General features: G+C 46.1%; 1 protein-coding gene across 1 annotated transcript in view; it reads right to left on the minus strand.

Annotated features, from left to right (window-relative positions):
* ARRDC1 (arrestin domain containing 1) overlaps positions 1 to 27,832 on the minus strand; it is a 41,060-nt gene that overhangs the window by 5,406 nt on the left and 7,822 nt on the right. Inside the window, exons 2-5 of the mRNA XM_063144738.1 lie at positions 20,180 to 20,290; positions 6,702 to 6,752; positions 5,599 to 5,753; positions 3,080 to 3,262 (exon numbers count right to left, since the gene is read on the minus strand). Coding sequence (XP_063000808.1) covers positions 3,080 to 3,262; positions 5,599 to 5,753; positions 6,702 to 6,752; positions 20,180 to 20,290 — 500 coding nt within the window. The remainder of the gene's footprint in view (positions 1 to 3,079; positions 3,263 to 5,598; positions 5,754 to 6,701; positions 6,753 to 20,179; positions 20,291 to 27,832) is intronic.

Here is a 27,832-nt window from a genome sequence, read left to right on the forward strand (position 1 = left end):
GCCCACCCACCCCACCCCAGCGTTCTGGCTTCGCTTCAGCTGGGTGGGCGCCCAGCCGAAGAGAAGCCAGGACACTGGGGCGGGCGGCTTTGGAATGGTGCGCCCGGAAGTCGCTCTCCCAGAGCGGTTTCTGGCCGGGTGCGCCGTTCCGAAGCCGCCCCTCCGCCACCGCCCCCCCCCCAAGTGTCCTGGCTTTGCTTCGGCTGGGTGGGCAAGATGGCACCCCGCACCCGGGTACGCTGGGGTGGGGTGGGGATGGGTGAAAGCAGCTCACCTGCCTAGGGCACAAAATAGTCTGGAATAGCTCATTCCCTACGTCTGCTGTGGTTGCTGACTGATGAGGAAAACTCTACACACACACACACACACACATGGATCAAATCACAAATAGGAAATAAGTTTCTGAGCCCTTATAGCGTTTGTAAGCTTTTTTAAAAAAAAATTCCAGGCTCTTGTGCTCTTACAAGAGCGGAAGACCACATGTCTGCTATTTAGCTAACCTTCCCTTTATGTATATAGGTATTATTGCATTTATATCCCGCCTTTTTTCCTCCAAGGAACCCAAGGTGGCGGTCATAAACCTCCTCTCCATTTTATCCTCACAACAACAACCCTGTGAGGTACGCTGCGCTGAGAGTCTGTGACTGGCTCAAAGTCACCCAGAGGGTTTCCATGGCCGAGTGGGGACTAGATCTCCAGACTCCCAGTCTGACACTCTAGCCACTGCACCACACTGGCCTTTATCCCCTTCTTGTCAATCTTCTCCATTTCGGAGCTTTCCTGACACTGAAGTAAGAACACGTGTGGGACGGTGTTCACACACTTTTTATTTTTCAGGCCATTACATTTGCACAGATTTCTCCTCTGTTTCACTGCTCTGCCACGAATTTTGCATAGTATTTGCAGTCCTGCTCACGGCTCATGTATATTTGACAGCTGTCAACGGAAAGAGCTAGCCGGCCAGAGTAGCAAAAACCTTTGCCGCTCGTCACGATCTCGCGGGTGCTGCCAACATTCTCCCTCATCCCTTCTGAGCCTCAAGATGGACTGCAACGATATTTGCACAGGTGATTTAGAATAGTAGAGTTGGAAGGGGCCTATAAGGCCATTGAGTCCAACCCCCTGCTCAGTGCAGGAATCCACCCTAAAGCATCCCTGACAGATGGTTGTCCAGCTGCCTCTTGAAGGCCTCTAGTGTGGGAGAGCCCACCACCTCCCTAGATAACTGGTTCCATTGTCGTACTGCTCTAACAGTCAGGACGTTTTTCCTGATGTCCAGCCAGAATCTGGCTTCCAGAGCCCTGATAGAATCATAGACTCATAGAATAGTAGAGTTGGAAGGGGCCTATAAGGCCATCGAGTCCAACCTCCTGCTCAGTGCAGGAATCCACCTTAAAGCATCCCTGACAGAGGGTTGTCCAGCTGCCTCTTGAAGGCCTCTAGTGTGGGAGAGCCCACCACCTCCCTAGATAACTGGTTCCATTGTCGTACTGCTCTAACAGTCAGGACGTTTTTCCTGATGTCCAGCCAGAATCTGGCTTCCAGAGCCCTGATAGAATCATAGACTCATAGAATAGCAGAGTTGGAAGGGGCCTATAAGGCCATCGAGTCCAACCCCCTGCTCAGTGCAGGAATCCACCTTAAAGCATCCCTGACAGATGGTTGTCCAGCTACCTCTTGAAGGCCTCTAGTGTGGGGGAGCCCACCACCTCCCTAGGTCATTGGTTCCATTGTCATACCGCTCTAAGAGTCAGGATGTTTTTCCTGATGTCCAACTGGCTTCCTGTAACTTGAGCCTATGAGAAAAAGAGGCGACTAGCTGGTGCTGTGAAATGTCAAAAGAGGTTTCTTTCTTTTTCTTATCCGAAATATAAAAAAATGTTCAAAAAGCTTTCAACGAAACTTGTGCAACGCTCTACGTTCCAGATCTGGAGATCCTTCGGTCAGGAGCTGTACAACGAAATGAATTACTTTTTGAAGTCATTATAAATTTGAAACCTTATGGGTTTTTTTTACAAAGCCGCAGTCGTGTTCGTCCTGTCTCCGTCAGCAGTCAAATTGTTCTGTAACTTGAGCCCATTATTCCATGTCCTGTGCAAATGTGCTGAAGTGCAAGTAACCCCAGGAGCGATGGCTCTGAAAAGGAGCCACAATTGTGTGCGGAGGGAGGGCGTTCAGACAGCTGAGTTCAGACAACACAACAGCCAATGATGAGTTAAGAGTCATCTCCACGGCTGATTATCAAGGGGGTGCTCTCTGCACAACATGATTATAATCAACCATGCTGCAGATGAAGGCCAGTCAATGGTGTGTTTGAGTGGCACATGCCCCGCCCTCACTCCCCCTCTCTCAGCCCCCCAAGCAAAGATGGTGTCGTGTTTCTTCAAAAAACCTCCTACCTTCTTAGGAGCCAAAAAATGAGGCCTGCTAAGTAATCCACAAAGCTTTATTTAAGCAATAAACATCGCTTCCCACCTGAAGAGGGTCTAACCTCGTGGAAACTTCTCCCTAGGCAAAACTATGCAAACTAAGCGAGACAATTGTCATTTCAAGGAGAATGGAAAGCTTTTTCCCAACTTCAGAGAGACTAATTCTGAGGCAGCTTCTGACGGGATGCCAACCGGGCTGACTTCCTCTCGCCTTCTTTTAGCTCCACCCGTTTTAGTTTGCGGCGTACTCTGGGATCGGCTAACCTGTCCGTGCTCTCTCCTTTGGAAGAATGTTGGCTTCCCACTGACTGTGTATTGTTTGCCCTTGAGGAGAGAAGCTCTGGAGAGTGTTCACCACCAGCTGGTGAAGAGCCCATGAGAGGTTTCTCCCCCACTGGTACAGGCTGGCCTACGTCTGGCACCGTATCCTCTACTTCAGAGTCTGATTCTGATTGATCACCTGAAACACCTTCTTCCAACCCAGGGGGAGCAGGGCTAGACCTGACAGATGGCACCAAAGTGCCATCAGGAACCTAACCCAACCTTCCCCAGCTTGCTACCCTCCAAATGTTTGGACAGAAACTCCCAGCATTCCGTGCTGGCTAAGGCATGATGGGAGAGCACCAGTCTTGAGAAGCCTGGCCCATTACCTGGATAAGACTTGCCACAATGGTGCCGGTGTCCCGGCCAGATTTGTTCTCAATGTCTGCCCGCAGGTGGATGACTTGCCCCACGACGTAGCCCTTGAGGTCCGTGGTGGCCGTCAAGACCACGTTGCCGGTTTTCACGAGCTTGTAGCTGAACTTCTTGGTGACCGACGTTGTGTTTGGCTGCTGCAGCAAAGGAATACAAAGATGAGAGACAGATGAGATACTGGCATGGTGGAGAAGCACAACCTGGGGCCCTCCAGGGGTGTCAGACTACAACTCCCATCATCCCCAGCCTGCTTAAGGATGATAGGATTTAAAGTTCCGGCGGGTACCAGGTTGGGGAAGGCTAAGTTATTCTAAAGATTCTCGAGTATTTGATATTTTATTAGAGCGCTTCAGCTAGCGGGCGGTATAGAAATGCAATCCATCCATCCATAAAATGTATTTAACTTGGGCCTTGCAATGGGTCCCTGGTACTTGATACCGGCAGTCATCTGTAATAGCATCCTGGATAAATGGGAGGTGGAGGGGTGGATCATTTAATGTGGGTGAAGAGTTGCAGACTGACCTTAAAATAGTACCAGAAGAAGCTATTGCCATGAAAGGGCTGCTCCATGCATAAAGCAGCAGACATATGCAATCAATACATAACCAGACTCCACCGCTTGGATTGAAGAGTGTATGTGTGTGAACAAGGAGAAAGCAGAATGGTCCCCATTTAGAACCATAGCATCATAGAACAGTAGAGTTGGAAGGGGCCTACAAGGCCATTGAGTCCAACCCCCTGCTCAATGCAGGAATCCACCCTCTTGAAGGCTTCTAGTGTGGAGAGCCCACCACCTCCCTAGGTAACTGGTTCCATTGTCGTACTGCTCTAACAGTCAGGAAGATTTTCCTGATGTCCAGCTGGAATCTGGCTTCCTTTAACTTGAGCCCGTTATTCCATGTCCTGCACTCTGGGAGGATCGAGAAGAGATCCTGGCCCTCCTCTGTGCAACAACCTTTTAAGTATTTGAAGAGTGCTATCATGTCTCCCCTCCATCTCCTCTTCTCCAGGCTAAACATGCCCAGTTCTTTCAGCCTCTCCTCATAGGGCTTTGTTGAGTTTTTAATCGATCTTAGATATACCTTTAGGTTTGGCTGAGAGCTCAAAGTCGTTTTCAAATGTACGTCGTCTCCGTATGCGGTCTGTTTTACTTTTTTTATAGTTTTAAAGTTTGGATATTGATTTTTAATGTTTTAATCCTTTGTAAAGCATCCAGAGAGTTTTCGCTATGGGGCAGTATAGAAATGTAATAAGTAAGTTGATGATCATGATGATGAAGAAAAAGAAGAAAAAAGAGGAGGAGGAGGAGGAGGAGGAGGAGGAGGAGGAGAAAGACAAGGAGAAAGAGGAGGAGGAGGAGGAGAAGGACAAGGAGAAAGAGGAGGAGGAGGAGAAAGAAGAGGAGGAGAAAAAGGAGGCGAAGGAAGAGGAGGAGGAGGAGAAAGAGGAGGAGGAGAAAAGGAGGAGGAGGAGGAGAAAGACAAGGAGGAGGAGAAAAAGGAGGAAGAGAAGGAGGAGGAGGAGGAGAAAGACAAGGAGAAAGACAAGGAGAAAGAGGAGGAGGAGGAGAAAGAGGAGGAGGAGGAGAAAAAGGAGGAAGAGGAGAAGGAGGAGGAGAAAGAGGAGGAGGGGGAAAAGGAGGCGAAGGAAGAGGAGGAGGAGGAGGAGGAGAAAAAGGAGGAGGAGGAGGAGAAAGAGGAGGAAGAGAAGGAGGAGGAGAAAGACAAGGAGAAAGAGGAGGAGGAGGAGAAAGAGGAGGAGAAGAAGGAGGAGAAAGAGGAGGAGAAAGAGGAGGCGGAGAAAAAGGAGGCAAAGGAAGAGGAGGAGGAGGAGGCGGAGAAAAAGGAGGAGGAGAAGGAGAAGGACAAGGAGAAAGAGGAGGAGGAGGAGGAGATTATTTACTGTTTGGTGGTGGGGGGGGAATCAAAGGGCACCAATGAAGCAGTTTATTAGGCAGCTTGTGCACCGCTCCTGAAGACAGCAGCTGGCATCCCTTCACCATGTGCCACAGTCTGGATGTGGTAAGAAATCACAAGAGAGCCTCCTGCGGTTTCTTATCCTATTCACACCGCAGCGCAAGGGCCTCTTGCACAGTTCCTCTCCTCCAAGGCTCAGCAGAAGCCCGAGACAAGATGTTGCTGTCCCCTTGAGCACTCTGGCGCATGCAGGTGCAGTGGTGGGGTGGGAGTGGGGGGTCAGGTCAGGAGCTGCTACGAGGCCACAGCCAGCATGAAAGAGGTCGCCAACTCTTCCTTGAAGCCGGCACCCAACTCCCATCACTCCTGACAATCCGCGGTGCTGGCTGGGGATGATGGGAATTGCAATCGAATTCAACTGGGGAGCGCCAGGTTGGGCAAAGCCGTTGTAGACAATCCTGAGCAAGATGGACTAGTTTGTGTATGAACCCTGGAACACAAGGAAGGCCCAAGTGTGGCTGCCACAGCGTGGCCCTCTCCCGGCCCGGAAGCCTTACCTCAATTTCAGGAATATCGTTCAGGTTCAAAGGGCAGAGGACGTAGAAGTTCTTACTGCACTTGTGGTCTTTGCAAAATCGTGGCGTCTCTATCACGGCTTTGATCTGGTGCACAACCTTCCCAAAGGGGCCTTCGAAGGACGTGGGCGCTGAAGCTAGTTTCCAAGGAAGGAATAATCATCATAATTAATAATAATAATTAATAATAATGATAATAATAAATAACTCGCACACTTAGGAAAGACTGGCAATAGTCATAATAATTTTAAAAGTATGGCCTCAATTGCACATTTTTGAGGCACTGAAAAAAAATGCTTCCTGTCACTTGAGCCCGTTATTCTGTGTCCTGCACTCTGGGATAATCGAGAAGAGATCCTGGCCCTCCTGTGTGTGACAACCTTTTAAGTCTTTGAAGAGTGCTCTCATGTCTCCCCTCAATCTCCTCTTCTCCAGGCTAAACAGGCCCAGTTGTTTCAGTCTCTCCTCATAGGGCTTTGTTTCCAGACCCCTGATCATCCTCGTTGCCCTCCTCTGAACACGCTCCAGCTTGTCTGCGTCCGTCTTGAATTGTGGAGCCCAGACCTGGACGCAATACTCTGTCCTGCGCTCTGGGATGATCGAGAAGAGATCCTGGCCTTCCTCTGTGTGACAACCTTTCAAATCCTTGAAGAGTGCTATCATGTCTCCCCTCAATCTTCTCTTCTCCAGGCTAAACAGGCCCAGTTCTTTCAGTCTCTCCTCACAGGGCTTTGTTTCCAGACCCCTGATCATCCTCGTTGCCCTCCTGTTGAACACGCTCCAGTTTGTCTCCTGGATTTGGGTGTCATGATAACCCATCATAGGCAAGAATAACCCTACAACAAGCCATGGGTGTTCCTGAAAAATAAGCCACCTTGTAAAAAGCATTCTGGGTTTGGATAACATGACAACAAACCGTGGCTGGCGCCCATGATGGGTTGTCAAGTCGTGCAAACCCAGTCTGTGTCTAATCATCCTGGGATGCCACGCAGGGGTGAAACAAGACCACAGGAAGTCTGGAGTCACTGTATAGCCACAAGCCCTAATCAGAGAACCAAGAAAGCAGAATAATATTACTACTATACCTGGAAGCAAGAACTGGAAAGGAAATGTGTGCTCACCAGCTGTCAGGGTTCCTGTGAAGAATAAAAGGGAGACTGATTATTTCCAGCAATGAAGTAACATCATTCGATTCTATAGCATCCACAGTTACAGCTAACCCCCAGAAATGCAAACTCTATTTCTTATAGGCCCCTCAACTCTACTATTCTATATTTCTATGAAAGGACTCCAGAGGGAAAAGAGAGATTTTTCGACCTCAAACATCAAGAAATTATAAACAATCTTTTTAAAAAGAACATATTGTTTGTTTTCACCTTTGCCAGTTTTATTTGTAGTACATTTATTTTAGAAGGGTAAAGTTGTTCCAGTCACAAGGGAAACAGCCAAATATAATTTTATCTAACAATTCCCAGATTACTAGCCCACAGGGCATCACAGCATTTGCACTAGCAAATAAATAATTTAACTGCTTTCACGGGTGGCGATGATGGATAGGTTCCCATGGATTTGTTGGCTGGGTGAAGACTCGATCCCACAAACTAGCCTGAGGTGTTATCCCATATCTGACCACTAGATGGAAATAAATCAAAAGCAGCATTTCAACTTCAGGGACAATTTTCCCATCCAGGTAGTAGCAATCCTTTCCTCTAATCCCCTGATGGCCCCAGGCTCAAGGTGCCAGCAATCCCGCAAAAATGCATGAGCACTTTATATCTGGAGGGCACCAGGTTAAGGAAAGCTTCACGACATCCTAAACTGACTAAAATCTTCAAGGGAAGAAATGAGGTCGTTGTGATAGTTCATTTCAGGGGGCTGGGGGGATCCAAAAATTAATCATAGGATAACACCATGGTTATCAAGACCAAGGCAAATATCACCAAGTTGCAAGCAAGCTTTCGAATTCTCCTAAGGGATACCAAGCATGATTCGGGTGGGAGGCAGAGGGGAAAGTGAGACAGAAATGTGTTTTAATTCTTATTATCATTTCACATGTTACCTCTGACGTTCACCTCTGGAATCTGTTCCAGATGTGGAGTGATATACAATTTTTGTGAACCGCCCGGGGAGCTTTGGCTATTGGGCGGTATAAAAAGGCAATAAATAAATGAATAAATGTTGTAAATAAATAAATAAAAGATAGGGGTGGCAAAATGATGACGCCCGAAGTCTGCCGTTTCCAAATTGCACAGACATAACAAGTTAAGATGTGCCCTGCTGGATCAGACCAAGGGTCTTTCTAGGGTGCATTCCTGCATTGAGCAGGGGGTTGGACTTGATGGCCTTTAGGCCCCTTCCAACTCTTTAGGGTGGCTTCCTGCATGATGTACAGCACCATGTACATTAATGGTGCTATATAAATAAATAATAATAATAATAATAATTGAGCAGGGGGTTCGACTTGATGGCCTTTAGGCCCCTTCCAACTCTTTAGGGTGGCTTCCTGCATTGAGCAGGGGGTTGGACTCGATGGCCTTTAGGCCCCTTCCAACTCTTTAGGATGGATTCCTGCATTGAGCAGGGGGTTCGACTTGATGGCCTTCAGGCCCCTTCCAACTCTTTAGGGTGGCTTCCTGCATTGAGCAGGGGGTTGGACTCGATGGCCTTTAGGCCCCTTCCAACTCTTTAGGGTGGCTTCCTGCATTGAGCAGGGGGTTGGACTCGATGGCCTTTAGGCCCCTTCCAACTCTTTAGGGTGGATTCCTGCATTGAGCAGGGGGTTCGACTTGATGGCCTTTAGGCCCCTTCCAACTCTACTATTCTATGATTCTAGTCCAGCACTCTGTTCACACAGTGGCCAACTAGCCGTCGGCCAGGGATGAACAAGCAGTACATGGTGCAACAGCACCCTCCCACCCATGTTCCCCAACAACTTAGATTAGCACCTAGCAGAAGCCTGCTAGTTCAAAGCAACAATAATCGCAGCTATTCCATTGTTTTTATTCTATTATTCTATTATTACTACTAATACCACAAATTTAAAGTCCAGCAGTTACTCAGTTCTGTCTTGAGCACCAAGCAAAACCAGCAAGGCGGGGTGGAACATTTTCTGTTTCATAAGTTTGTTAGTAACAAGAAATGGATGTCAGTTGCATATAAAATATTAGACAACCTCAGTGAAACTGATAAGATATAAGAGAACTGAACTCTGTTGCAACCAATAAGTGTTAGTCAGCATATCATGCACAGTTCTTTGGGTTGCTAAAAGGAATTAATGCAGCCTTCCCAAATGATTGCAGCCCTCCAAATATTGTGGACTACAACTCTCATCAACTCAGACAGCCATGCTGACTAGCGGATACTGGGATCTGGAGTCCAGGATCTCTGCAGTGCACCAGGTTAGAGAAAACTGAATTAAGTTGTCAACATTTTTAGCAGCTTTGTTTACTTTTTACGTTTAATCCATGTAAAGGAAGTAGACGCTATTGTCCTTAATTTTTTTTTTTTAACAAGTATTCCAATAAAAGTATTGACTTAATACAACATTTAAATCACAGTACTTCATTTCCCCTCCTCAAATATCTCAGGTCAAATACTTGTAGTGTATCGGGACCAAAACCTTACACGGGATTAATTATTGTTTATTTTACTTGCATTTAGTAAAAATGCTAAATAATACCACTCCCTAGTGGTTTTCCAACGCAAACTGAAAACTTTCCAGTGCAAATGACTCTGTGCAAATTAGCCTCGGTTGCACTGGAATTTCCCCCAGAAAACGTTCCCATACAAATTTCCTGGAAAGTTTTCCAATCCAAAATGGTCTACAAAATCCACATCAGTGAGCAGAGCGCAGTTCCTTGCAAGGCGGAGAACAAGATGAAAGAGAAATGTCCCATTTTGAAGCTTTTCAGAAGCTTAGAGTTCTCCGAGCAGATAAAATGATTTCTCTGTATCAAATCAGTACAAGTGGATGGCAAGGGAACTCCTACGTCAGCTAACTATTTCGGACGGTAATAGCAATCTATTCCTGCCTCGAGAAAAACAGGAAGTAAGTTAAACCATGCAGATCAACACCTTCAGAGTTTGTGCCACCCTGCCTTTGCTGCCAGAGCAAATAATTTGCAGGCGATTGAGTTATGTTGCTATTATTTAAGCCCCACAAGAAGGGAGAAGCATGGATCTGGGTTTATACGCCTTTGCAATATAAATCATATCTTCGCTGTTGAAGTCTGAGTGCCCCAGACCTTGAGGACTACGAGTGCAAGCTTGTAAAAAAAAAAGGGTGTGTGTGTGCTGATTTATTATTATTTATTTATTTAAAAAATAAATAAATTGGGCACTCAAAACCTTATGGTCCATACTGTAATCAAAGTTTACTTTAGCTAAGGTTTTGCCAGAGAGGTATTTATTATTCTAACTGCACTTGCAAGAAGTTGTAGTTCGGAAGGAACAAAAGCAAATCCCTCAGTTTCCTCCGGATGTAAGGTGATCAGAGATATGTTTGTGTGTAGACAACTTGAAAGCAGTGTTCTGCACTGCCACGACACAGGGTCTTTACAACTGGCCTGTCCGCGGACACTCCCTGCTCCAGCTAAGCGCCACCGCTTTATGAGCCTGAAGTGAGGGGACAAACACCACCTTTCTACAAACTCTGTGGAGAAAGGGGTTAAACAGGAAGAATTTCAGGAATAAAATAATGCGCCGTGAATTATAGGTGCTGATGGTGAATTAATGTCGGAACGGGTGTTCTATGGATATAACTGCAGATGATAAACGCCAAGGAGACACGTGGGATTTTGGTGGTAGTAAAACAAACTGAATAAAAATTTATTTCCATGGTTTACAAACTTCGTTTCATAATAAAACTTTTCAGACCCTTGTTCAAACCTCTCATCCAATCCTTTCTCTCTTCTCATACACACTTTCCTTTCTCTCACACCTTCACTCTTGAACTTTCTTTATTATCAGGATTGTTTAATACACACCAACTGACTATCTGCACACTACACTCAAAAGACAACCCTCTTTACCCTGATCCTCTAATTCTCCCTCAAACCCAAGTACTTTAAAAACACCCCCCCTTATCACCTCAGTCATTCCCTTATCTATCCTCCTCCCCACTGCTAAGATATTCAATCTTAGGTGGCTACTAGGAGGAGGGCCTTCTCTGCTGTGGCACCCCGGCTGTGGAATGAGCTCCCCAGAGAGGTCTGCCTGGCGCCTACACTGTACTCCTTTCGTCGCCAGCTGAAGACCTTTTTATTCTCTCAGTATTTTAACACTTAATTTTAACTTAAATTTAATTTTTACTGTTCTAACTCTGTATTTTAATCTTAAATCAATATTTGCTGCGTGGTTTTATCCTGGTTGTGCTTTTTATACTGTATTTTGTATTTGTGTTTTTAGACGGTTGGTTGTTTTATTATGGTTTTAATTTTTGTAAACCGCCCAGAGAACTTCGGCTATTGGGCGGTATAAAAAAGTAATACATAAATCAATAAAATACATAAATCTCCACCCACTCAGGTCAACATTCTAAACACAATAGACTTACAAATCCTGTACATACATTAGGGAACTGACTTCTGGGGTGTAACGCCACAGCCACCAATTTGGAAAGGGAGTTGGATCAATTCCTGGAGGAGAAGGCTATCCATGGCTACTAGCCCTGATGGTTGTGTGCCACTTCCAGTAATTGAGGCGTTAAGCCTGTGTGCACCAGTTGCTGGGGAACATGGGCGGGAGGGTGCTGTTGCACCATGTCCTGCTTGCTCATCCCTGGCCGATGGCTGGCTGGCCACTGTGTGAACAGAGTGCTGGACTAGATGGGCCCTTGGTCTGATCCAGAAGGGCACTTTTTAGGAGAAGGAGGAGGAGGAAGAGGAAGAGGAGGAGGAGCAGGAGAAGGAGGAGGAGGAAGAGGAGGAGGAGCAGGAGGAGAAGGAGACCTGCTTGTTCATCCCTGGCCGAGGGCTGGTTGGACACTGTGTGAACAGAGTGCTGGACTAGATGGACCCTCGGTCTGATCCAGCACTTCTTATGTTCTAGGTGGCTGGGGCTGATAGGTGTTGTAGTACAGCAACTTCTGACGGGCCACATGCTCTCCACCCCTCCCATAAAACTAGCCTTTTGGTTAATTAAAAGAACTGAACGTCCTTCTGCTACAGCCAGTCTGCTTTGTAAAGTGATTATTGTCTGAGTGATTCCTGCAAGCCCACGTGTGAATAAACATGCACCATGAAGAGGTGAGCTGTATTATTCCAATCCAGGCTGCGAGCTGGCGTCATATACAAGGAAACTGGTGAAGCCTTCCCCTGCAGCAGAACACTTTGAATAAAGCTGACAAACATTAACGTAAATCTCCAAGAGTCGATGCTAGAATGTATGCATTTTTCCACATACAGGAGAGAGTCCGATGTTGACAGCTGAGCAGGGTATTTATATTTATTTATTCATTTATTTATTTATTACGCTTCTATACCGCCCAATAGTGGAAGCTCTCTGGGCGATTCACAAAAATTAAAACCACCAGGAGCCCAGGCCGCGCAAACTTGTCAAGGACTAATTATTATTTATTTTATTTATTGCATTTCTATACCGCCCAATAGCCGAAGCTCTCTGGGCAGTTCACAAGAATTAAAACCATTCAAAGTGTAAAACAGTATAAAAAGTGATATAAAATACAATATAAAAAGCACAAACAGGATAAAATTAGCAGCAGTGCAGAAATACAAATTTAAAATAGCAAAGTTAAAAAGGCTTTCCTTTCTACCGGAATACTTGGTGCTTAGCACAGGTTTATTCTGTTTGGGTTTTTTTATTTGCTGTCTATGTTGGCTTGGCAAATAAGCGGCTGCAAGTGTTTGAGTTTGTGATTTAGTTTGGGGTGATCAGTTTTTATCTGCAATTTAGTGCTGTGTTGTTCTACCTCCTGTTGATTCTCTCAAACTTTCTTCTAACAACTTCTTGTTAGCTGCCTTATGTATCGTTCATAGAAGGAAGGCAGCACTGCAAAGACTAGGGCAAAGGTGGGTAACTTATGGCCCACAAGATGTTTTCGACTACAACTCCCATCAGCCTTCATTAGCATAGTCAGTAGTGAAGGAACATGGGAATTGTAGGCCAAAGCCTCTGACCTACAAGACGCCCACTCCCTAGACTAGAGGCAGATTCAGCATGTAGAGTTGGTGGAACATTGGTGCTAAGAGCATGAGATCAAAACTGACCTGCGCCCATAATATGTTTGGGGGCTTCTGTCGAGCCACGAACGTGGACTTAGCCCTTCGCAGTCTGGCAGAATAGTGGCAAGGCAGCCAAAAAAGCCAGAGGCAAAGGGGTGAAAACGGAGGTGCCGCCCCCTTTCTCAGCCCCGGTCTGGTTGTTGGTACCTGACTAGGGTGACCATATGAAAAGGAGGACAGGGCTCCTGTATCTTTAACAGTTGTATCGAAAAGGAAATTTCAGCAGGTGTCCTTTGTATATATGGGGAACCTGGTGAAATTCCCTCTTCATCACAACAGTGAAAGCTGCAGGAGCTATACTAGAGTGAGCAGATTTAAAAGAGGGCAGGGCACCTGCAGCTTTAACTGGTGTGATGAAGAGGGAATTTCACCAGGTTCCCTATGAAAAGGAGGACAGGGCTTCCGTATCTTTAACAGTTGTATTGAAAAGGGAATTTCTGCAGGTGTCATTTGTATATATGGGGAACCTGGTGAAATTTCCTCTTCATCACAACAGTTAAAACTGCAGGAGACCTGCCCTCTTTCGTATCTGGATACTCTAGTATAGCTCCTGCAGCTTTCACTGTTGTGATGAAGAGGGAATTTCACCAGGTGCTGCATGCATACAAACGGCACTTGCTGAAATTCCCTTCTCTATGCAACTGTTAAAGGTATAGGAGCCCTGTCCTCCTTTCCATATGGTGACCCTATACCTGACCATACTGCTAGACAGTTGCGGCACAAGGCCCAGGTGAAAGTTACGGCACTTTGAGGTGAGCAAGTTTGAGAAGGAAGTTACCAATAGGGTTGCTTTAGAGCAGGGACGGCAAATGCTTTTCCATCAAGTCCAGTGTTCCCCCTTGGGAGTCAAATACCAGAAAGGGGCAGGGCCAGAGACAAAGGTGGGGGCGGCCAGCTGGACATCAGGAAAAACTTCCTGACTGTTAGAGCAGTATGACAATGGAACCAGTGACCTGGGGAGGTTGTGGGCTCTTCTCCCACACTAGAGGCCTTCAAGAGGCAGCTGGACAGCCATCGGTCAGGGATGCTTGAAGCTAGATTCCTGCATTGACCAGGGGGTTGGACTTGATGGCCTTAGAGGCCCCTTCCAACTCTGCTATTCTATGATTCTCTTCACCCTTCCACTTTTGGACCCCCCTCCTTCCCCCCTCCACACAGCCAGTGGGCTGCCAGCAGAGGGACAGACTGCTCTTGTTAGAGGTATTGAACTGACAACTTGCAGGGGGCTTTTGAAATTAGCTGCACGTGGTCCTTGGGCTGCAGGCTGCAGACGCCCGCGTTACAGGCAGAGTGTGAGCGTGCTATGCAAAAGTGTGACAAGTGGGCTAAAGGTGCACCACAAAACACGTCGGCAGGGGAGGCTTTTCCAGACATGTGCAGAGGGGCCCACTCTATCCTATTTGCTGGGGAAGAGAAGCCAGATTTCACAGCGTGAAGGTCAAGGTGCTCAGAGGAACCAGCTTGGAAACAAAGCCGTCATTGTAGAGCGTGCTCCTGCAACATTGGAGGCTATTTTCGGGAGCAAGGAGGGGGTGGAGTAAGGCTCGAGGTGTTCCCCCCTCCCCCTGAACATATCAGCCTTTGAAGTATTGCTGGCAGGCCTTTGAAAGAAATTGCCCTCTAACCGGTTTGATTGCATTTAAATCGTGAAAGACTGATAATAATAAAAAAAGCGTACCTGTCCAGTTTGCTGTTTTAACATAGGCTGACCATATGGAAAGGAGGACAGCACCCCTGTTATCTTTAACAGATGAACAGAACAGGGAATTTTAGCAGGTGTCATTTGCATGCGTGCGGCACCTGGTGAAATGCCCTCCTCATCACATCCGCTAAAGCTACAGGAGTCCTGCCCTCTTTTGTATCTGGTCAATAGGGCAGGGCTCCTGCAGCTCTAACGGTCGGGATGAAGAGGGAATTTCACCAGCTGCTGCAGGCATACAAATGACACCTGCTGACATTCCCAGTTGCATGCAAGATCTCAGGATTCCCTACAACAGTGAAGCAGAGTTGTAATGGTAGGATTTGAGATTTAGGCCCTTTCTACACCTAAGGGTTATCCCAGGAAAATGGAGGGATCGTCCCTGCCTGCTTGTGGGATCCTCTGTGCATCGTTTAGATCAGTGGTTCCCAAAGGGGGCGGTGGGATTGCATAGGGGGGCGTTAAGAGGCAAGCGGACAGCAGGGGGGCGCTCGAGGTGGTCTTTTCCATACCTGGAGTTTTGGTTATGAAGAGAGACTGGAAGAACTGGGCATGTTTAGCCTGGAGAAGAGAAGATGGAGGGGAGACATGATAGCACTCTTCAAATACTTAAAAGGTTGTCACACAGAGGAGGGCCAGGATCTCTTCTCGATCCTCCCAGAGTGCAGGACACGAAATAACGGGCTCAAGTTAAAGGAAGCCAGATTCCAGCTGGACATCAGGAAAAACTTCCTGACTGTTAGAGCAGTGCGACAATGGAATCAGTTACCTAGGGAGGTTGTGGGCTCTCCCACACTAGAGGCCTTCAAGAGGCAGGTGGACAAGCATCTGTCGGGGATGCTTTAGGGTGGATTCCTGCATTGAGCAGGGGGTTGGACTCGATGGCCTTGTAGGCCCCTTCCAACTCTGCTATTCTATGATTCTATGAAATTTCTGATCGCTATCCTGCACTATGGAGAGTGGTTCAGAAGCTCCTGGTTGCATTTCCAGCATCATATCTGGTGGAACGTGGTTTTAGTGTGGTCTGCCTACTTCTCTCCAAGCAAAGAAATCGACTCCAGGTTACTAAACGTGGTGATTTAAGTCTCATGTTAAGTGACTTTAAACCAGACATTGGGAAACTGGTATCCCTTCATCAAGCCCATCCATCACATTAAGAATGAATAGTGAGGTACTCTACCCTAGTTACTAAATGTGATATCTAATATTCTTGCTAAATGACTATCAGACTTTGAAAAGATGATATCACTGGATCAAGTTCATCAATTACGTTTAATTGAATAAACTAAAAAATGTAATTGGATTTTGAATAAATATGCAATCAATTGTTACTGGTTTGAATTTTATTGTTATTATCTTCCTTAGTGGGTCGTTGAAAACTGCTATACTGAATAACGATTTTTATAGTGTAGGGTAGGGGGGCGCTGGGCATCAGTTTGTGGAAACAAGGGGGTGGTGACCTGAAAAAGTTTGGGAACCACTAGTTTAGATGCACAGGAACGATCCAGGGGGAAAAGGCAGGTATAGAAATGGCCTTAGAGTTGGAGCAATATTTATACTCTCTCTCTCTCTCTCTGAAGTTCAAAGTGAAGCAGAAGCAGCCAAGCAGGTTTGCCGCTCCCTGCTCAAAGTTCACTATTTTGTATGTGTGTGTGTGGATGAGTCACCTGAAATTCCTCTGCCATCTCCAGGATACATTTACTAACAAAGCACCACTCTGTTTTGCCCAGCTGGCTTTCACGGATGCCTGCTAAAATTACTGCTTCCCGGAGGAGACAGTGGAGACTCTTCTGGCACACCAACCCATGCCAAAGGCTGATTCACAAGCCTTCGACCTTGATGGGTCAGCCTCATTCCACACGAGGAAGTCACGGCGAAGACGCAGTCCAGCCAGGTTTCTAGCCGTTGCACCTGAAAAAGTATCGACTAGCAAAATAGCAAGACCTCCCCAAGGAACTACAACTCCCATCCACAGCCAGCAAGGCCACTGGCTGGCGACGATGAGGGCTGAAGCCCTACTGATCTAGAATTATAGAATAGTAGAGTTGGAAGGGGCCTCTAAGGCCATCGAGTCCAACCCCCTGCTCAGTGCAGGAATCCACCTTAAAGCATCCCCAACAGATGGTTGTCCAGCTGCCTCTTGAAGGCCTCTAGTGTGGGAGAGCCCACAACCTCCCTAGGTCATTGCTTTCATTGTCATACTGCTCTAACAGTCAGGACGTTTTTCCTGATGTCCAGCCGGAATCTGGCTTCCTGTCACTTGAGCCCATTATTCCATGTTCTGCACTCTGGGCCGATCAAGAACAGATCCTGTTGGAGGATCCCTTCTCCGCATCCCACCAACGCAACACATACGCTATGATGGGACAAGGCAGAGGGCCTTCTCTGTGGTGGCACCCCGACTGTGGAACGCCCTCCCCTTGGAGGCCCGAATGGCTCCAACACTGATTTCATTTCGACGCCAAGTAAAAACATGGCTTTTTAACAAAGCCTTTGATCGTTAAATTCACCAAGATGGCACATTGTTTTAACTGTTTTAACTGCTTTTAAATTATATATCGTTTTAACTTGGTTCATGGTTTAATTTGTTTTTAACTGTGCACATTTATTGTTTTATACTGTATGCTTTTATCTGTACGCCGCGCTGAGATCTTAATGATATAGGGCAAGACACAAATGTTTTAAATAATAATAAATAATAATAAATAATCCTGGCCCTCCTCTGGGTGACAACCTTTCAAGTATTTGAAGAGTGCTATCATGTCTCCCCTCGATCTTCTCTTCTCCAGGCTAAACATGCCCAGTTCTTTCAGTCTCTCTTCGTAGGGCTTTGTTTCCACACGCCCTGATCATCTTCATTGCCCTCCTCTGGACACGCTCCAGCTTGTCTGCGTCCTTCTTGAAGTGTGGCGCCCAGAACTGGACGCAACATTGGTTTATTGTATTTGATTTCATTATGTCACCCTGAGAGTTTCAGTTATAGAACAACTCATGAATTTAATCTAGATGCCACCAGGCTGGGGAAGCCTGAATTGTTCCACAGGCTGTAGTGGGGGCAGAGAAGGAAAGCAACGCCTCTATCAGCTTGGCTGAGAAGCCAGGTTTGCCTGGTTGTGCTTCCTCCACACCCGCCCACACCCACCCCACAGCTGTCACCCAGCCATCATTCCATCAGTCTGTAGGGGGGAAATAGGAAGCAGAGACACTTCAACCACTCAGTTGGAAGACCAGCCATTTTTGCTTCTGCTTCGTTCCAGCTGTTCATGACAACACCACCACCAAAATCCAGCTGCATTATAAGCATCACATTATCAATTGGTGCCTGCGTTTTCTTGTTTTCCTCTTCCCTCCCCATCCACCTTTCTTCTTTAGACGGCTTTTTTTTTTAATTGCAAACCTGAGGGCAGGCCCTGCCCTGTCCTCATTCGTACGTAAGCCGCTCTGCGACCCTTTGCGGTTCAGGAGTGAGGAATAACGTTTTCAATAAATAAAACACCCGTCCTTTTTGCAGGTGGGGTCTAGGTAAAGGGAGGGCTTGTATATTTGCTGGAACTAGACTAATCCTGTTTGGAGACCGCTGTATGGGAGGCCACACTTGAAGGTAGCCCGGGGCTGTATCAGCACAGAAAATAGGAGGAAGGTCAGGCAGAAGGAATGCAGCACACAGTTATTTTGCATATATGGGAGGCCGTGGGCTCTCCCACACTAGAGGCTTTCAAGAGGCAGCTGGACAACCATCTGTCAGGGATGCTTTAAGGTGGATTCTTGCATTGGACTCGATGGCCTTATAGGCCCCTTCCAACTCTACCATTCTATGATTCTAAGCGTGTGCACACAGCCACACATCTCTCGGAGATCCAGTCCAGGGGAGATCAACTTTCACCTTCGCCTGTCCATCCTCGCCTGCCCTAGGTAAAAAAAATAATTTAAAAAAATCTCTGAAATCTGGCAGCAAACCCCTCGGTAGTGCTAAAATGGCTAAAATGAGCTTGTTTGCAAGCTAAATTTGAGTCTTTTGATCTGTAGCAACTACGGAGCAATAAAATGGGCAGACCGCTTGCAGCCAAGCAAAGTTTGACCCTTTTATGGAACAGCTTTGTGTGTGTAAATAAAGGTAATAAAAAAATTCAGGGGCAATGGGGTCACGTACAGCCCATGTGTTGCTCATTCCTGATTTAGTCCAACCTCCTGCTGAATGCAGGCTTGCAATGTAGGATGTAGCTGCAAAATCCCTGCTAAATGGTCATCTGGCCTCTGCTTAAATATCTCCAGCAAAGGCTCTTGTTATTAGGACGCGTCTCCTAATCTTCACCTGAAATCCGCTGCCGTTTACATCCATTGCCCTCTGGAGCAACAGAGAACAAACCATCTCTGATGCATCTTCTGCGTTACAACACTTCGGATATGTGAAGTCCGGTATCATGCCTGCCTGCGTTTTATGATTTGCAGGCTAACAGGAGAAGTCATGAAATTGTACAATCTATCCCAGCAGGGCACAAGTGGAGGAAAAAAGCATGACGTCACACAAGGCCGCATGTGTCTGCTACGCTGGAGCCGCTAGAAAGATAGAACACGAAATGGGCTTTCCGTAGCAGGCAAATAAGCACGGCTGCTTGAAAAGGCCACCAAAATAAATAAATAAAATCAAGCTGCCGTTGAAGGAATCGAGGAGGGCAACTAGGATGATCAGGGGTCTGGAAACAAAGCCCTATGAAGAGAGACTGAAAGAACTGGGCATGTTTAGCCTGGAGAAGAGAAGATTGAGGGGAGACATGATAGCACTCTTCAAATACTTGAAAGGTTGTCACGCAGAGGAGGGCCAGGATCTCTTCTCAATCCTCCCAGAGTGCAGGACACGGAATAATGGGTTCAGGTTAGAGGAAGCCAGATTCCAGCTGGACATCAGGAAAATCTTCCTGACTGTTAGAACAGTACGACAATGGAACCAGTTACCTAGGGAGGTTGTGGGCTCTCCCACACTAGAGGCCTTCAAGAGGCAGCTGGACAACCATCTGTTGAGGATGCTTTAAGGTGGATTCCTGCACTGAGCAGGGGGTTGGACTCGATGGCCTTAGAGGCCCCTTCCAACTCTACTATTCTATAATTCTAGATCAGTAGGGCTTCAGCCCTCATCGTCGCCAGCCAGTGGCCTTGCTGGCTGTGGATGGGAGTTGTAGTTCCTTGGGGAGGTCTTGCTATGAGTCTATGATTCTATCAGGGCTTTGGAAGCCAGATTCTGGCTGGACATCAGGAAAAACATCCTGACTGTTAGAGCAGTATGACAATGGAACCAGTTACCTAGGGAGGTTGTGGGCTCTCCCACACTAGAGGCCTTCAAGAGGCATCTGGACAGCCGTCTGTCAGGGATGCTTTAAGGTGGACTCCTGCATTGAGCAGGGGGTTGGACTCGATGGCCTTATAGGCCCCTTCCAACTCTACCATTCTACGATTCTATGAAGACAAAACTAGCAAAAGAAGCTGGCAGCCTGCGCATAGCCCAGCTCTGACTTCACCTACGAGTCGGAAAAGAAAGTTCAGACAGATGGGGAACGTCCTTGCTGCCACGCAACCGAAGAGAAACGGCAAAATGCAGACGCCATCCACTTCCCAGTTCCCATCATACCTTTATCAGCCAGGGAGAGAGAGGTGTTGAAATACTGTTCCTCTACTGTCCACGCTGTGTCATTTATTTTGTTGGACACCCCACAGGAGCCCACGCAGCTCACCTTGATAGCTGGAGGAAGAGGAAAAGATAAATAAATAAATGAATAAATAACTCATTGTCACCGCTGATCAACAGGGCTTGTTTTTAGAGTCTCCCCTTGCGCTGATGCGTGACTATGCCATTAGGGTGGAACAGAAACCAGGGCCAGATCTACACCAAGCACGATATAACACTTTGAAAACGGCAGATATTTTTTATTATTATTATTTATTACATTTATATACCGCCTCATAGCTAAAGCTCTCTAATGTGTCCTGGGCTCAAACAGTTGTCAAAACCATTATAAACCGCTGTAAAGAGCCAGTGTGGTGTAGTGGCTAAGGTGTTGGACTGGGAGTCAGGAGATCCGGGTTCTAGTCCCCATTCGGCCATGGAAACCCACTGGGTGACTTTGGGCCAGTCACGGACTCTCAGCCCAACCTACCTCACAGGGTTGTTGTTGTGAGGATAAAATGGAGAGGTGGAGGATTATGAATGCCGCCTTGGGTTCCTTGAAGGAAAAAAGGCCGGATATAAATGAAATAAATAAAAATGGAATAAAATAAAATTCTACACCAACTCCAAAATCTATATATCTATATAGCGGGTGGCAAAATAGTCTCTGCCACTCCATCTCACACCGACATACATGCACAACGCAAGAGGAGACTGAAATAAAGGATCTAAACCAAAATATTAGAAGCTGGCATTGTATCTCTCCCTTCTCGCGATTTATGTAGGTATCCTAGCAACATCGTTCCCTTTTGTGTTATTCTTAGCAGGAAGGAAATTAAGTAGTTTATCGCACTTCGTACAGAATTATGCCAAATTAAGCCAAACTGCTTTCGAGACTCGTCGTAAACAACAGTAGGGACCAGAATGCAAGGAGGGACCATTCAAGGGCATGGAGCGGAACGGTCCTGGGGGGATGCCAGCAGGTAGCTGGAATCTGGGATAGGAAATCTGGGGGTTCAAGATGCTTTTTTTAGTATGGATTAGTTCAGACACAGCTGTTGCCAACTCATGGTTTGGCTCTATAGGATCGAGGCATGGGTTCCCGCATACCTTGGTTTGTCTCACATGCTTGACTACAATTAGTTCCTTCTTCTAACAGCCAAGAAGCCACGCAGGGGGAGAAGCCATATCAAAGCATGTGGCAAGGCCTTTGCCTAGAGACCTCACCTTAGAATCATAAAATAGTAGAGTTGGAAGGGGCCTATAAGGCCATCGAGTCCAACCCCCTGCTCAATGCAAAAATCCACGTGAAAGAATCCCTGACAGATGGCTGTCCAGCTGCCTCTTGGGTGGGAGAGCCCACAACCTCCCTAGGTCACTGGTTCCATTGTTGTACTGCTCTAACTATCAGAAAGTTTTTCCTGATGTCCAGCCAGAATCTGGCTTCCTGTAACTTGAGCCAATTATTCTGCATCCTGCACTTTGGGCTGATCGAGAAGAGATCCTGGCCCTCCTCTGTGTGACAACCTTTCAAGTATTTGACGAGTGCTACCATGTCTCCCCTCAATCTTCTCTTCCCCAGGCTAAACGGAGGTCTGGAGGTCAGGCAGGCTCCAACTTTGTACTCCTTTCAGCGCCTCCTGAAAACATAATTATTCCAGGAAGCCTTTCCTTAATGTCCACCCAGGGGCAGATCTACACTACTGCTTTAAAGCGCTTTAAAGCAATAGTGTAGATCCGGCCCAGGAGTCACTGTACTTGCTTCTTTTAAGATCTGTTTTAAGTGTTTTATTCTGTTTTTACTTCCATTTTATCTTGTACAACGCTCCAAAATTTTCATTGGGGAGCGGTATATAAATATTGCAAATAAATAAATAAATAAATAAATAGAACTGATCTGAACAGGCATTACAGCAAGACCTGAACATGGACATCTTTACTGTGGGTAGTGATGCCTCTATAACACCCGCAACTCCCAAAACCCTGAAAAAGCACAGCCACAACTCAGCATATGTGAAGTCAGAAGTATTTTTGGTCTGATGGGGACTTAGTCAGCATTCTGGAAAGCAGGGGAGAGGGAGAGATGAGAAAGGGCCACCTGTACACGCGGCCAACAACAACCCAACACAGTCCAAAAATGTTTGCCAAGTTTCTCTGCGGCTGCTTGCTCCAGCTGGGGAGGAGGTTGGTGTGTGTATTTATTTATTTATTTGCAATATCTCCATACTGATTCTCATTTGAAACAAATCCCGGTGAATTCTGAAAAGTATCGAAAAGGTGTTTAAAACAAACAAACGAACAAAAAACACCTAGACACAATATGCACACTCACACAATAGTGTCATGGGAGACACCCGTGCAGAACACAGACAGGTACGTCCTACACCTGGCGTCAGCCTTTTTAGAAGAAGGAATGCCACGTCCAGGGATGCAGTTTCTTAGCAACAGGCACAGAGACCCTTCAGGTTTGCCCTGTCTCACCAGCTTGGCTCCTGTCAACAACACAGCAGCAAACCCGTCTGCTATCGTGACATCATAAGAAGACCAGAGAACCAGCCGCTGGTCTATTTCTAACTCTGGAAAGCGTCCAGGCTGAGCAGGGCTCTCCTTGTCTTCTGAAAATCCTGCTAAATGTCTAAGGAGTACATCAAGAGTGACCACCTACAAAAGAAGGCAGGGCTCCTGCAGCGTTCACTGTTGTGATGAAGAGGGAATTTCACCAGGTGCTGCATGCATACAAAGGACACCTGCTGAAATTCCCTTTTCTATGCAACTGTTAAAGATACAGGAGCCCTGTCCTCCTTTCCATAGGGTCACTCTAGTTTATGTTATTTACGCCATCCAATAAAAGCGTCCAAAAATTTACATGGGAAAAACCATCAGACCCCTGAAGAAACAAATAGGAGAACACTTGTGTAATATCAAAGACAACAGGCCAGGCACACCACTCGTATCCCACTTTGGGGGAAACGAACAAGTTTTGGACACTGGGAAAACTTAACTGCATAGCGTTCAGTACATCCCATCTAATCGTGATGCACAGGCTTTATCTGCAAAGTGCCCTATATCTTTAACAGTTGCATCGAAAAGGGAATTTCAGCAGGTGTCATTTGTATGCATGCAGCACCTGGTGAAATTCCCTCTTCATCACAACAGTTAAAGCTACAGGAGCCCTGCCCTCCTTTGCATCTGGTCACAAGGGCAGGACTCCTGCAGCTTTAACTGTTGTGATGAAGAGGGAATTTCACCAGGTGCTGCATGCATACAAATGACACCTGCTGAAATTCCCTTTTCGATGCAACTGCCAAAAATACAGCAGCCCGGTCCTCCTTTCCATAGGGCCACCCTAATTCTGAGGCTTCTTTACCTTTCTGTGTTCATCTTGGATGCTCACTTACCTTTGCAATAAATAACAACAAGGTATTATTACCTTTGTAATAATAATAACAACAACAACAACTTCAAACCGCAGGAGGTTGATTCGAAGCTCTTAATGAATTGTAATTCAGCTACTTAGCATTGAAATCTAGTTTTCAAGTTTCTTTATGCAAAAATAAATGTGTTAAGTCTGTAAAGGCGTCACAAGACTTTTTTTTCTTCCAACCAGTCGGACCTACTGATAAACACTCCCATTCTGCCACCCGTGCAACTGGACCCAGCTAAAGGCTCTTCACTCCTGTGTACTCAAGTTTACTCTGCCGATTTAAACACCAAGTGGGTGTTTGCCCTTTAAGTAAAAGTAGTGGCTACCAGGAGGAGGGCCTTCTCTGCTGTGGCACCCCGGCTGTGGAATGAGCTCCCTAAGGAGATTCGCCTGGTACCTACTTAATACTCTTTTAGACGCCAGGTGAAGACCTTTTTATTTTCTCAGCATTTTAACATTTAAATTTATCAAATTTGCTGTTTTAAATTTGTTTTTTAAATCTGTATTAATTTTTTGGTTTTATCCTGGTTGCGTTTCTATATTGCATTTGATACTAAGCTTTTATACTGTTTGTTTTATATTTTGAATGGTTTTCAGGGTTTTAATTTTTGTAAACTGCCCAGAGAGTTTCGGCTATGGAGCGGTATAAAAATGCTATCAATAAATAAATGATAGCCTCAACATGATGTTAACCCCCCCCCCCACGATCTGTTGGACTACAACCTCCATCATTCCCAACCAACTGGTGGGGAGTGGTGGGGATTGGAATCCAACAGATCTAGTGGTGGTGGTAGGTTAGGGAAGGCCGGGTAAGAAATATACAAGAAAAGCCATACAATTGCCCCACGATACGTTACCATTGTTTTTAAAGATGTGCTTCAGCTGTCATCTATTCGCAAAAATGCCAATCTGCACACTTAAAAGTTCATGCAGACAAGATCCTAGAAAGAGAGCCAACCCCAACACACACACACACGCCACCAAATTACAATATGAGCAACTCACACTGCTAACGGAGTCTTAACGAGTCCTTGGAGTTGAGTCTGGAAACAGTGGAAGCCAATACAGACAACAAAGCCCTGGCTTAAATAATACAACTCTACCCAATACATCAACCTCTCCCACGAGGCTTAAAAAAAGGGATGAGCTCACCACCAGCACCAAGCCGTCGCCTTCTGCTGTACTTCTCTTATATTAATATAAAGGCTAGCTTTGGCCGACACGTCTAATCACCCCAAATATGCCGCCGTGTGCCAAAAATAAACAATGGGGCAGACTTGCCAGCAAGCAAAGTCTTAGCATTCACTGGGGCTCCCCTGCCCCCCAAGCAGATTAAGTCACAAGGACTTAGAAAGCTCGTTTGAGTAGGCTACCCGTTCAGCTTGTATTCTGCAAGGCCAGAAGCGCATTCCTGCTTGCGACCGGGTTGGCTTACAGAATCATAGAATAGTAGAGTTGGAAGGGGCCTAAAAGGCCATCGAGTCCAACCCCTTGCTTTGTTCTGCACTGGAATTAGACCACGTCCACGACTCCATGCATTCTAGCCAGCAGGGATGGGATGTTGGGGATTGTAGTCCAGCACATTTGATGGACCGATAAACTGCGTACCTTCAGAGGTCCTCTGGACTTACTGGGAAGATTGATGACATGTGCCTAATTTCAGCCTGCGGAAGTAATCTAACCTTCCACCACTCAGTTGAGCAAGTTATCTTTTAGGCAGAGAGGATCATAGAATAGCACAGTTGGAAGGGGCCTATAACCCAATGGAGCTTACTTCTGAATAAACATGCATAGGATTGCAGTGCTACTTGCGTTATCAAAACACTGTAGCTTTTGCCTGTCCTGACCCTTGTTTTAAAATGGTTTTAAACGTTAGCTGTTTTTATGGCTTTAAATTTTGTATATCTTTTTTTTTAATGTTCAGTGTTTTCATCTTTGCAAACCGCTCAGAGAGCTTTGGCTATGGGGCAGTATATAAATGAAATAAATAAATAAATAAATAAATAAATCTATTCCAATCTACATCTACAAAATGAGGACTATACCACTTCATGCATCCGATGAATTTGACTCTAGGACACAAACGCTTATGCCACAATTAGTCTTTTAGCTATTGCTGCTGCAACAGATTATTATTTATTTATTTAGCACCATCAGTGAGTTCGTCAACTTAACAGTCTTTTAGCACTTAAGCAAGCTATAAAGACTGGTCTCTTCCAGCAGGCCAATCCAGTGGAATTTTAGGATGCTTTTAGGATGTTTTTTAGGATGTTTTTAAAATGTATAATATGTTTTTAATCAGTATTCTATACTTCTTGTTGCTCCCTGCCTCGATCAAAATGGAGAGGCGAGTAAGAAATATTATTATTATTATTACATAGTAAAACAATAAAATAGCAAGACCCTGCCACATAGGCTTACATTCTAATAAAACCATAATAAAACAATGAGAAAGGGAAGGGAATGCACCAAACAGACACAGGGGAGAGTAAAACTAACAATATTATTATTAATTATATTTATTTCTATAGCGCCATCAATTTTCATGGTTTATGGGAGTTGTAGTCCAAAAGTAAGGTCAAAATCAAGTTGAGAAAGCTTTAGAAAAAAGAAACGTTTTCAGCTGAGCTTTAAAAACGGTAACTGAACTTGTGGATTCACTGTTGCTGCTACCCCCAACCTCAGTCCAGAAGTTGAATTCTTCCTAGCTGAATTCGTCCGAACGCATCACATCCCAACAGCATTTGGGTGATGCACCATCCTGTTACACAGAGCAGCGCAAACGCCAGCCGTCCCAGACGGTCTCTAAGGAAAGACTCCATAAAAGTATTCTTAGGTGTGGACTCTGGCACAGAGCCAGCACATGCGTACTATTCCTCCCCAAGCAACAGGACAACGTCAGAGAGGGAGAAAAATGCTGATTAAAGGTCTAGCCTGCAGCTGCCTTGCTGGACAGGCTTATCACCAGCCAGTCCTCACACAGCCACACCAAGCAGGAATAGGACTAACTTGCTGTAAGGAATTGCCAGATAAGAGCATTTATCTCGCTTCTGACTGGAATCTGGCTTCCTTTAACTTGAGCCCGTTATTCCGTGTCTTGCACTCTGGGAGGATCAAGAAGAGATCCTGGCCCTCCTCTGTGTGACAACCTTTTAAGTATTTGAAGAGTGCTATCATGTCTCCCCTCAATCTTCTCTTCTCCAGGCTAAACGTGCCCAGTTCTTTCCATGTCTCTTCCTAGGGCTTTGTTTCCAGACCCCTGATCATCCTGGTTGCCCTCCTCTGAACACGCTCCAGCTTGTCTGCGTCCTTCTTGAATTGTGGAGCCCAGAACTGGACGCAATACTCTAGGTGAGGCCTAACCAGGGCCGAATAGAGAGGAACCAGTACCTCACTTGATTTGGAAGCTATACCTCTATTAACGCAGCCCAAAATAGCATTTGTCTTTCTTGCAGCCATATCGCACTGTTGGCTCATATTCAGCTTGCAATCTACAACAATTCCAAGATCCTCATCCCGCTCCAGGACTAGAGGCCCTATGCCTCTGAATGCCAGTTGCTGTGGAACATGGGTCAAGAGTGCTGTTGCGCTCATGTCCTGCTTGTGAACGGCAACTAATTGGCTGCTACGGGGAACAGGATGATGTCCTAGACAGGCCTTTCGTCTGATCCAGCAAGGCTCTTCTAACATTAGTTTCTGCCTATGCCCATTCTGGCTTCCTAGCCCCAGACCTTTATACGGAATTTAGTACTAGAAACTCTGGTTCAGCCGAGTCACTCTTCAACCACGGTCTCCAAAGGGTTGAGTCACACATGCAGGTTCCATCATCCACTGATTGTACCACATGCGGATGAGACAACCCAAATGACTCCCCACTTTCAGAACAGTCATTTGTCACCACCCCTTCTCCACTCAACACATCGTACCTGAAATTGGAGATGTTTCACAAATTCAGCTATGCAATGAGTGATAAAAAAAAAAGCACGTGGTAAAGTCCTCCCAAGACTGTACAATTGAGAACGTAGGTGGGGCAACCACATGTCTGTTATCGTCTACCTCCCTAGGTATTCTGCCCGACGTGTTAGATCTCTACATTCAAAGGGTTTTCACATGGGAGTGCATTAAAAACATGCAGTACTCAGCCAGGGCTGTTGTACATCCTTGTTTCTCAAAATGAAGACAGGCCTATTATT

Source organism: Elgaria multicarinata, chromosome 19 (assembly GCF_023053635.1).
Source record: "Elgaria multicarinata webbii isolate HBS135686 ecotype San Diego chromosome 19, rElgMul1.1.pri, whole genome shotgun sequence".
Lineage (NCBI taxonomy): Eukaryota > Metazoa > Chordata > Lepidosauria > Squamata > Anguidae > Elgaria > Elgaria multicarinata.